We start from the raw sequence: 12730 nt of genomic DNA, 5'->3' as shown, positions 1-12730 counted from the left end.
AACAACGGTACTAACAGGCCAAGATCAGTCAACTTTTCAAATAACCATTTAAATCTAATAATTAGATTTAAAAAAAAAATTGCAACCATCTAGACCATCAAAACAATTTTGAATAAATATAATTCCCTAAATATTATCATTGTTGTTGCTATTATTAATATATTTATTGTGTGTTATGCATTTATTTTTATAGTATTGTGATTATTTAGTATATATCGGACACTGCAACCAGATGAGGAAATTTAAAGCTACAATATGTATGATTTTTGTAATAAAATATCCAAAAATCACTTGCACAGTGTGATATATTTCCTGCAGTTGTGTACTTACAATATCCCAAAAGTTCCCAAAGATTTTTAATTTCAGAGAAATTCCAATTTTAAATAATGGCTCGTCCCTGCCGCCCTGTATCACTTGTCGCCTGTCAATGACGTAATATTCGTGCTATCCCTGGTTTCCGCTGGTATTGCCATAGTAACCATGGCGACAGACGTGGACAACTGCGTTACGTCTAGCGGCACGCTCACGCTGTTGTTGTTTCGTTCAAACATTATGGACCATGGCAAGCAGACTTTGGGACAAATGTACATAAAACGAATCAATGTTATATAGCTCAACATGATGACATATTAGAATATGATCAGTATGTTATTCTAATGTTGATCTAGCTTACTGCTAGTCTCATACAGCCAACAAACTAACACATAGAATAACATAACTTTTAACACACTCAAATGCAGTTTAATGTGATAGTTTAGACCAGGGATGGGCAACTTCGGTCCTGGAGAGCCACTGTCCTACAGAGTTTAGCTCCAACCCTGAAAAAATCACCTGCCTGTAATTTTCTAGTAATCCTGAGAACCTTGATTAGCTTGTTCAGGTGTGTTTGATTAGGGTTGAAGCTAAACTCTGCAGGACAGTGGCCCTCCAGGACTGAGTTTGGACACCCCTGGTTTAGACCAAGTGAAACAGCGCTGCGTTACCTCACAAGTTTAATTCGTCAAATAAACTGACCTGTGTGAGTAGTAATTCAGCACTTGCGGGTAGTTCGGTAGAATTAAACGTCCTTATTCCTTTATATCCGAGGGACTCGCGTGTGGCGCTGATATCTGTCTCTTATTAGCACTCACACCCTGCTTCACACCACAGTCATGTTAAAAAACATCAATGTATTCACTCATCCATAAACATTATTAGATCCTTCGGCATGACAGCAAGTTCCATAATTCCGCTTATGCGTCATCAACCTACGCCTTTGCTATTGTAAGTGGTTAGCGACCCCTAGCGGTGAAAGAAATTACATATTGTAGCTTTAAGTAAATGTAAAATGCACTGCTTCAGTCCATTTCATTTGTACTCTATTCCATACCTTTTCGGTGGATCCATCTCTGAGGGCACCGACGAGCGCCTGGAGTCTCTGAATCTCTCCGTCTTTGATCTTAATGACCCGTACCAGTTCAGACTCGTGCTGACGTAGGAGCGTTTCCCGAAGGCTGTGGAGATCCCGAAGTTTCTCCTCGTGTAGTTTGGCTTTTAACTCGGTCACCACCACCGTGGATTTGTGCTGCTCATGACGGACCTCCTGAGACTTCTCCCTTTCCAGCTTACTGACCTGAGAAAGCAGATGTTAACTCAGATTTAACAAATTGAAGGGATCGAGGTTTTAAATATTCTATTAAACAAAGCAAGCATTTAATGGGCAATAAATTGTATGGTGCCATCTCAGACTATACATGTATAAAAATACATAAAAAAACAAAATTAAAGAAAAAATATATATACAAACATGTATATGCATACACAAATAAATAAATAAATTAGAACGATTGATAAATATATGCAAATGTTCAATGCTATTTAAAGCTGAAGGGATATTTTTCATAATTGAATTAAGTGTAGTATAACATATCATGAACATTAAGATGTTGTTTATGCAAAGCAACGCTGCACAGCTGTGGGCAATGTTCCATGATTCATTGCGGTGCAGTGCAGAATATATTGAGCGTGCCCTAAAAATAAGAGTTAGTGTGTCAGGACACGACCCCACAGCAGGGTCACATCAGGACTGACACATGCTGCCACAGGCACAACAACACTGGTAACATAAAGAGATACCATCTTCAAATTTAGCCACAAAACAAAGACAACACTGGAGGATGAAACTAAAAATACCCCAAATGTCACCAGAATATTGTTATGCCCTACCCTTTTATGAAACATATATGGAGTAACAAAAAGCTATTATGGAAAGAAACAGAATTGATCCTGCATCACACAATTCAACATGTCAATACATATCAGCTCTGACAAGCATGTTTTTATGTAGCCTATTTGACTATGTTCATACAATTACTTCTAAAATGCAAAAAAAGTAGTCATGTAAAGTAAAACATTAGTCATGTTAGGAGCAAGGTTTCAAGGAGTATAGCAATAATTGGTAGAGCAAGGCAAGTTTTAAATCAGAAGTCTTTACGTATGCTCTATTGTTCATTAGTTTTGCCATATCTCATTTATTGTGTAGAAATGTGGGGAAACAATTACACAACAACAGTTCAGCCACTTGTCATTTTACAGAAGGATCATTCATGGGGCGGGTTATAGGGAACATACCAATATATTTTTTATGGAGTCCAAATTACTAAAATTTAAAGATTTGGTGGATTTACAGACTGTGCAAATTCCATATAGGGCAAAGCGTAATGATTTACCTCAAAATGTACAAAAGTTATTTACTCGGAGAGAAGGAGGGTATGTGTTGAGAGGAAAACTAAATTTCATATTACCAATGGTACACAGTAGGAAGAAAAGTTTTTGTGTTTCCATACAAGGGGTGAAACTGTGGAACAACTTAAATGAGAAGCTCAAGGAATGTCCAAATATAAAACAGTTTAGGAAAAGATTTAAAGAAATGATTTTTGAACGTTATAAAAATGAAGGAAAATGAGTTGGTTAAGCCGGAAATTTTGTTGCTAACATATTGTATAAATGTATGAAGATATATGTGCTTGTGTTTTGTAAAAAAGTGGATAATACCAAAGGAAGTAAATTAATGTATTAAGATTTTGAAAGAGGGGGTGGGAATTAACAAGTGTTAAACTTCATCCCACTCCTTTTCAAGCAGCGGTGAATTTTATTTGTTTGATCATCAGTGTTCTTTCGATTATTGTCTTATGTTGTACATACTGGACACTTTTTCATTGTATGCTTGAAATAAAAAAATAAAAAAAGAAAAGAAAAAAAAAAAAAAAGTAAAGGATTTCAGTTAGCAAGCAAAAAAGATAGTTAACTAGATATTTACAGAAGAAAGGCATTATTAGGCATACCCCAGTTTCATAATAACAACATTATTTCGCTCATTTTATCATTCTACAAGACTAGAATAGTAAATCTGACCACTTTGATCACCTTTACTCCAAAAGCCGCATGATGATTTGAGGTATCATTCATGTCTTTAGCACAACTTGTGTGGTACAACGCGAATGCTTCCCTAAACCAATAAGCAACAACAATAGAGATGCTCGACCTTAGCAAACACCTCTGAATAAAAGTAGGTTAGGAACGTCTTAAACATTGAGAGAAGAGTAAAAGTCTCTGCTCTGCACCCTGTAGGTCTGCTGGCTTTTATATCGTTGGCAGTCAGATGGAGACAGTAACTTATAATATGGCTGACTCCACACCAGTCCAGACCAAAACTGGGTCAGACGGTCACTGGACAACTTTGCCTGTTTTTATATAAAACAGCAGAGGAGAAGTAATTTTGGGCCTACAGGGAGTTTGCATTTAAATGCAGCGTAAGAGAACTTGTGGAGAGGTTTAGAGTCCAGCGAGAGTCAGCAGTGCTGATATCCCATTAGCCTCTGCTGAAGAGCCAGCCATCTGTAACGTTAAATAAATGCCCAGGGTTCAGTATTAGTTCAGTGCTCTATTGACAGCATTAGTGTTGATTACCACAGAAAATTATATTTTCGAAATACATATTCTGACTTACATTTAAATGCTTAATTCATTTTTTTTCTAATGGTTTCTAATGATAAGTATTTTTTTTACCATCATGCTATACTTACTAATCATTAAATTTGCCTTTTTTTTATTTTTTTTTATTTATTATTTTTTATATTTAATATAACTGTATCTGTCAGGTTGTAACACTAGAGACACATGCATTTTTTTTTTTTTTTTTTTACATAACACCTTTCAAATAAACAAACAATATAACAGAAGCATAACCAAACTAATAACCTTGAGGTAGGAAACTCACCATGAAATTGGAAAGTTTTTTTTCTTAATTAAATTTTATACATTTTAAAAACTAGTTTTAACAATCATAACACTACTAATAAAGGGACTAAATACTTGTTAGAGCTTACTAATGCTTAACCTGGTGGGAAATAAAAAAAATAAAAAAAATTGTCATCAAGCTTAATTTGTCCTTTAATCCTTGCAAAGTATTTTCTGTGGTAATCAACATTATATATTACACCATGGGGCTGTTGAATGCTTGATTATGACTGGTTGACGAACGTTCTAAAGTGTGCAATTATTTTCAGGGAAACGCACGGCTAAAGTAGTTCCAGGCAGGTTTTGACCACATTACAGGTTCATATCACTTCGCCAAATTATTTCGTTATTTCAAAGGTCCTTACAGCCTACAACAGCAAAAGAACCAAAACCCACAATGACACTGACCAAGCAAATAAATATAGTAAACAATAGGCTGTTTTTTGCCATCTTGGGTGTGCATTATTTTTCTAATAATTAAACGGCCTGTCGTCAATTATTCCTTACATAATTTAACAATAATATAACTATTATTGAACGTAGAACAGTCCTTTCATTAAAGTAATGTTATAGTATAAGATAAAGCGCACAGATATTGCACTCTTAATAAAAAGGGATCCACAAATGTCAGCGGTGACGGGGTTGCACTAGGTTGGAAAAGTCTTTTATGCCATTCTTTGATGTTTGGAGGAAACAAGAAACAATGGTGTATAAAGTTGAAAGGTGTAGAAGTGTTCCCTGGCAGACTTGATCTTGACATTTTGATCTAATCTGAAACAACGATCAGGAAATAGGATTGAAAAAAAAAAAAAAACTTTAATGGAAAAACAGTCCAAAAATAAACAAATATGTATACAAAATTCTTTCCTCAGTTCACAAAAACCATTTATCAAATCTAAGCTGCAAAAACGGCTTGTTTAGTATTGACATCAACAATGAGCTAATTAAAATATGACCGCTCACATTTGCATATCAACACCTATTCATTATTTAACACTGCCATCAGTGTGAACTACAACTAGCCAATGTGAACACTGAAAAAAAAAATTTGTTAAAATTGCTTACTTAAAATGAGCTTAAGCAACACAATTCCTATACATTTTGTCCTAACTTAATTTGATTGTGTTCAATCTGCTTAAATGTACATTTTAAGTTTACTTAATCCATTTGTGTTGGATTACATGAATGATTTGTGTTGCATTAACTGAAACTGGGCGGTGCTTGTTAGTTCCCAGCATGCTTTGCATATTAAGAGAGAATAAATGTTGAAATTAAGTGTTATTTTATGTTTTTTTGAGAAAATGAGAAAAGGGAAAGACTTGATAGTGTGTAATTGTGTTTAATGTTCAAACATTGGAATTATTAGAACCATTTAAATTACAGTGGGTTACCATTGTGGAGAAGAGTGGAGCATTTGGCTGGCTGTGGACTTATTCACAAACTATTAACTTTGGCTGAAGGAGCATATGCATCTTAACAAATACGATGCTAATATGTGTTATTGCTAGCTAATAGCTAGTTATAGTCTATCAAGTCAATTGTGTGTCACTAAAGTATATTAAATTTTATTGGATGAAAGAATACATGAATATGGATACCTGAATCAGGGAGTTTTATTAAATTCCCTTTGAGCCTGCTTAATTGGGTCACTGAAAATGAATTCATTCCATTACGTTGAAGTTACATGAACAAATTATGTTTGTTTAACTTAATTGATACATGTGGGACCGATGTACACTATTAAATCATGTAAATCCAACACTTTTTTTTTTTTTTTAAGTGAAGGCTGACCAATCATAACTGACTTAATTTGCATTGAATCTTTTTGATACGCTTTCTTGCGATTAGAACAGTGACTGATTGCATTGATCATCTGAAGCCAATTGTAAATATGATCATCTAATTCTAAAGGTCAGGAAAACAGACATGAACTTTGACTAAGATTATGAGTGGACATCACAAAAAAAAGGCATAAAATGATAGAATCAAGTATCTTGCTCACTCATAATAACATTCCATGGCTCAAACCCCCCAATCAAACATGCTTTTCAACACAAACCTCTCCTTTCTGCAGTAGCACAAACTTGGGACTATACAGTAGGAGACATGCTGTGTGAGACACCAGCACCATTTATTTCCATCATACATGATGAGTATTGTTCATTCAGGCCTAACAACAGCAGAGACAGCTCCTATGTCCCCTCTTACTGTCAGTCTGAGGAAGCCCATCACAATAGATGCATTGATGCAAGCAGTCTGACAGCACATCTATGATTCGCTTCTGACAGTCTCACACAGGGGTGTGCTGTCACGGCACTCACCAAGATAACATATTCATTTTCACGCGTGTGTATGCCTGAAAACCTGCCCGCACACTCACGGTTAATCTCTGAATCTGATGCTAGGAGATTTTTGTGCTTAAAGTGCAGTGTGGCATTTATATAAGGGCACTTACATCTTACAGCATCTTAAAGGGACAGTCGGCGTTAACAAACTAAAAATATTACAAACGTTTTTGTTCATTGAAAACTATATAAATAAAATAAACTAAATGAAAATTTGACATGTTACTTTGGCAAATAACTGAAACAATTTTAAGTTGAAGTACTGAAACTGAAATAAAAATATATTAAATCGAAACAGCAATATTTAAAAAAAAATACAAAAATGACAAAAGCACATAACCAAATTACTAAAACTGGAACTAATATATATATATATATATATATATATATATATATATATATATATATATATATATAAACAAAAAAAGTTAATTCAAAATATTAATAAAAAACTAAATACTATTTTAAAATTATATAAATAATGCTAAAATAATCGGGATAGTTCACCCATAAATAAAAATAAAAATCGGTCAATCACAAACAGAATTCTGAAGATTGTTCTGGTTCATCTTTTCTATACAATAACAATGAATGAGGATAAAGTTTTAAAGTTTCATAAAAATACACAAAAGCATGCACAATAAAATTACTCTACTAATTTTGTGCTATATATTCCAAGCATTGACGTTTAGTGTGAGAAAGAGACCATATTCTAAAAAGTGTTATTCATAGAATTCATATTCAATGAGAAGTGAATCAATCTGATTCACGAATTAATCATTCATATGAGGTTTTGTGAATCAGGTTAACTGATTCACTAAAAATATCTGACTCAAAAATTTTTTTCACAAATCGGACATGAATTATTTTTTATTTTTTTAATCTTTAGTTCCCATTTATTGTAACTCTATGGAAAAGTACTTACAAAACAGTATCAAAACCTATAATTTTGTGTTCTGCGGGAACACGAAAGTGTTTGGTACAACATGAAGGAGAGTAAATTATAGCAATTTCCTTTATGTGTGAACTCTCTTTCCAATGATTTCCTTAACCCCGTATCTTTCTCTCCAGGGTCTCTGCTAGTCTAACATGATTCTCAGAGACATCAGTCATTCACAAGCAGGACTCGAGATTCACTTTTGGTCTATTTTGACAAAAAGTATCAAGTCTCTGTGTTTATTTCCCTGCAGGTCTTGACATTGAAACACAGAACACTCCTGGTTTATCTCAAATTATAATGAATCCTTTCTCTTTCTCCCTATATCCACAATACCGATGCCCTGAATCATTCCCGAACATTGCATTTCATGTTCCTGCAATCAGAAAAGCAATTTTCCAGAAAACAAGGTATAGCAGTGAGTTTGACTTTCAGGCACCGGCAGTAATTGGCCTGTTATAGTGTTTTCCCAGTCCTGCAGGACAAGGGGCAGAATCATAAAATAAAACACTCCCATTGCAGAAGGACATGCACAGGGGAAAACACACATTAGTCCAGATCATTTACACTTTGCTTTTAAATCAACGATTGTACTGCATCAGAAAGTAGGGCCAGATGAAAAGCACACACACACACACAGTGGCCGCTGTCAGATAATTGAACCTCATATGCACTATACATTGTGTGATAGCACTTATTAAAATTAGCCTGACATTTTTTTAATGACAGCATTACTATAACTGTGGCTGCCGTTATTATGATTTATTACAGTAATAATGGTGTCCCTTATAACTGCTTTACTTGATTCAGATGATGAAAGGGTCAACCAGAAAGGCTGCACACTAATATCCTCTGTGATATTTGAATGTACAGTATAAAAAAAAACCGTTTCTGAGCATTAATGCTGGTTGGTGGCAGTCAGTACTTTCTGGTGTGCTTTCTTGCAGAACCTCGCTGTCATTTGTTTTCACCCTGAGATGTGTGTATTGATCTCGGACAGCCACTGCAGTATGCACACACACACACACACAATGAGCGGACTCGAAAACACACATATGCGCAGGATAGGGGCGAAGTATGACACAAATTATACATCACATCTATACATATTGATAGATAGTTATTTTAGCCAGAAATTTAATTTAAAAAAAAATTCATGTTAGTGTTTTTTTTTACAATTTTTAAACATTTACAGTTTTAGTAATATATTAAATAGTATTACAATTTAAAATGGCTGTTATATATTTTAAAATGTAATTTTCACCTGTGATGCAAAGCAGAATTTTCAGCATCAAAACATCACGATCCTTCAGAAATCATTCTAAAATGCGGATTTGCTGCTCAAGAAACATTTCGCATAGTATTTTGTCAGGATTCATTGATAAATAGAAAGTTCAAAAGAAAATAATTTATTTCAAATGGATTTTTTTTTTTTTTTTTTTTTTTCACTGTCATTATTGATCAACTTAATGCATCCTTGCTGAATAAAGGTATTAATTAAAATAAAATAAAGTACAAAAACAAAAAGTAACCAAAACAAAAGTACAACTAAAATCGATTGTTTTGATTTAATTAGACTCAATTATAATTGGATTAATGACATTCAAAGCCAATTTAAATCAAACAGTACATAAAAATTATATATAGATTTATTAAAAAAAAATACTTTGTGTTATATTATCCAAGCATTAAATTAAATAAACGCGTAAAACTGTAAATGACAACTCTTTTTGCAGCCATAAACAGTTTATCAATCAATCAATCAATCAATCAATCAATCAATCAATCAATCAATCAATCAATCAATCGCTTACTTTTGGGATTCACATGATATCAAGCCGGTTCTGATCAAGTGTGACCTAACAAATCTACGTTTCACACACAATATTGCATGATTATGTTGATATTTTCAATAATTCTGTATAAGAGTCAGCAAACTTCAATTATGAAACACAAGCAGCCCTTGCTTGCACTGTCAGAAATGTTTTACCTAAAAAAAAGTCAAAGTCTACTAAATTGGATTAAATTGCATTATACAGACAACAATGAGTCTAAGATACAAAATACTTTTTTTATGATTCCCGAAATTTGAAACCCAATGGCCTTCAAATGGTTTACACATTTCAACACAATCTGAGTTACTTTGTGTCCTTTCCATGTGGCTGTAATCAGAATTTTAAGATTATTTAAGAGCAGGTGTAGTTTTAAATTAGTTTTTCATCTCCCGAGAATTTCTTCAGTTCAATGTCACAATATGCCGAGTTGTGTTCGACTCTACAACCTCGATCAAATCAAATGAAGTGTTCATCATAATGACAGTAAACAGAGGTTCACACCCATCAGTCAATCATCAGGACATGAAATAGATGGTTTAGATCCTCTCACGGCTCTTAAAGACCATCTTCTCCACATGAGATCAACAAGACACAATCGTACTGGACTAAGCTGAACCATTAACCCCTGACCAGCAGTCAGTCGCAAGCTAGCCTGACATTGAACCGGCTTTGACAGAATGCCTATAGTTTTACACCCTCATTTAAAACTGTTTCCCAGTGCTAATGAACCCATAAAGCTGCTAACACCACACACACGTCATGGATCAACTCAGCTACTTAAATAAAATAAGCCCAATCCATAAAACATGAGAGGTTCATCGCCATTACCGAAGAGGCCATCAAACTTGTCTGGTACGCCTTAAATTGAGGGAGTGAATTTCTCGAATGCTTCTTACATGGAATCTCACATTTAAAAAAAAAAAAAAACAGTATAATTCAGCACCAAAATAAAATTATGTCATTATTTACTCACCGTCATGTCGCTCTAAACCCAAATTTTTCCAAACCCAAAATTACTGTTTTGGAACAACATGGAGGTGATAAAGATAATAAAATCGGTAGTAGTAAATGATATAATAAACTATGAGAGAGAGTTTTCATTTTTGGGTGAACTGGCTTTAAATCAAATGAATGCTTAGTTATAATTATGACCTTTTTACAAGACTAACTGCTATAAATAAAAGTTTTTCACTCGTTTCTAAAACATACACTACAGTTCGAAGGTTTGGGGTCGGTAAGATTTTTTAAAATGTTTTGGAAAGAAATCTTTTGTGCTCACTAAAGCTGCATTTATTTGATAAAAAAAACAAACAGTACAATTAGTATTATTGTGAAATATTATTACCATTTAAAATAAGAATTTTCTATTTTAATATATTGTAAAATGTATTTTTTTCCTGTGATCAAAGCTGAATTTTCCAGTCTTCAGTGTCACATGATCCTTCAGAAATCACTCTAATATGATGATTTGCTGCTCAAGAAACTGATGTAATGTAATTTCTGATTATTATCAATGAATTGAACATAGCATTTTTTTTTTTTTTGCAACCTTGATACATACTTTGAAGTATAGAAAGCACAAATGAAAAGCATTTACTTGAAACCGAAATCTTGTGTGACATTATAAATTAATTTAATTAATTTAATGCATCCTTGCTGCCATTTTTTTAAGGCACCATGAAGCAACGGCTCTGATTCCACCCACATAACACAGAACAAGAATTAAAAGGCAATTGTAGTGACATAAATGGTTGACGTGACAACAAAAGACGTCCAGCAGAGACTGAAAATAAATCTTTCAAATATACGGAAGGAAATGAGGTCAGTATTAAACACATTGCAGCAGATGAGAAGCCATTTTCTATAGTCAAACTACATAATATAGAAACCAAATAATACATCTGAAATGGAGTCAAGACACTTGCATGTTTTCCACAACAAATACTGTAAATAAAGAGTAGAATCGAACCTTGGTTTTCTCCTGCTGCAGTTCAATTTGGATTTCCGTGAGTTTGGCCCTCAGCTCCTCATTGGCTGCCTGCAGTGCTGCCATGGCGTCAGGCCGCTCCCCTTTGCCCCGCCCACTGGGGGCTTTCTTGGACATATTGGGCTGTACTCCACAGGCCACGCCCCTTTCAGGGATGACCTGAGTTTGTGAACAGTCAAGATTGGCTTCTGTTTGTTCCTCAGCTACATCTTTCCACCCACCTGCAGTTCACAAAGAAACAAGTATTTACCGAGACCTAGAACAATCACAGTATTATAGTTGGACTGTTTCACTAAGAGAAAATCAGCAAGCCCATGAAATGGTTAAACGAATACAATGTACTTTTTGCCTACTCTTTTATGAGTGTTGTAAATTCGGATATATATATTTTTTCCCATATTTTGAAGAATGTCGGTAACCAGACAGTTTACGATAGCCATTAACTTCCATAGCAGGAAAAAAAAAAACTATGGAAGTCAATGGCTACCGTCAACTGTTGGATTATCGAAATTCTTCAAAATATCTTCTTTTGTGTTTAACAGAAGAAAGAAACTTTACTAATTGGAAGTTATTGTCTTTTTTCAAGTTCAACTCTTTATTAGCAAAGATGACTGACTGTATAAGCACCTGGCTTATTACTCCTTTTGAATTGTTTTCTGATGGGACTACCTGACTCCATTTTAATCAATAAATGGTCTCAAATCACATCTCGAGTGGCAGAAATGAGATTAAGTGAAGAGCAAATGGAGCCAAAGTCTCCATCTTTTCTTTTTTTCTTTTTTTTTTTTTTTGAGAAAAAGACCCCAGTAATCTTACATCTTCTCTATAGTTTCAGAAGAGATCTCAATGTCTCAAACTGGGCTCAAATTTGACATTTTGACAATTTGACAAAATTTTTCATTTGACATTCCTAATCCAGCTAAACTAAATATCTGTGCTCCTACCTGCATTCATTTCACTCTACACACTTACAGTCGTGTCTTTCAGTTTTGCCATGGTGAAACATATGAGGAAAAGTGTCTGTCTATTGAGCTATGAAAAAGCAACAGCTTTATATTAAAAAGATGTCCTTGCTGTGTTGTTATAGCAGTATCAATTCTGGAAAGAGAAAGCAGAAGTTTGGAAATATTTAAGTCCAAGTACTGGAAATATTGAATACTTTGACAAATCCTAAATCCACATCCAATCCCCACAGAAACATTGTTCCAGCGGTATGTTTGACTGATCGCTTCAGCAGACTAAAGATAAGAGGAATCTAAAAACATGCCAACTGGTTTGAACATGACTAAAAAGGACAAACTAGGTAAGAAAAAACTAACATCACTAGATTGAAGGAAAAGTTTTAAAG

General features: G+C 34.2%; 1 protein-coding gene across 12 annotated transcripts in view; it reads right to left on the bottom strand.

Moving 5' to 3' along the window:
* jakmip3 (Janus kinase and microtubule interacting protein 3) overlaps positions 1–12730 on the bottom strand; it is a 42935-nt gene that overhangs the window by 24666 nt on the left and 5539 nt on the right. For all 12 annotated transcript variants that reach the window (XM_084134467.1, XM_084134460.1, XM_084134465.1 and 9 more), the window contains 2 exons: positions 11365–11603; positions 1370–1612 (listed from right to left, as the gene is read on the bottom strand). In XM_084134467.1, coding sequence (XP_083990593.1) covers positions 1370–1612; positions 11365–11499 — 378 coding nt within the window. In that variant the 5' untranslated portion in view covers positions 11500–11603. The remainder of the gene's footprint in view (positions 1–1369; positions 1613–11364; positions 11604–12730) is intronic.

The sequence above is a fragment of the Abramis brama genome (assembly GCF_963993115.1).
Source record: "Abramis brama genome assembly, chromosome: 14".
In the NCBI taxonomy this organism is placed as follows: domain Eukaryota; kingdom Metazoa; phylum Chordata; class Actinopteri; order Cypriniformes; family Leuciscidae; genus Abramis; species Abramis brama.
The sequence above is the reverse complement of the archived record's forward strand: the minus strand, read 5'-3'. Positions and strand labels throughout refer to the sequence as shown.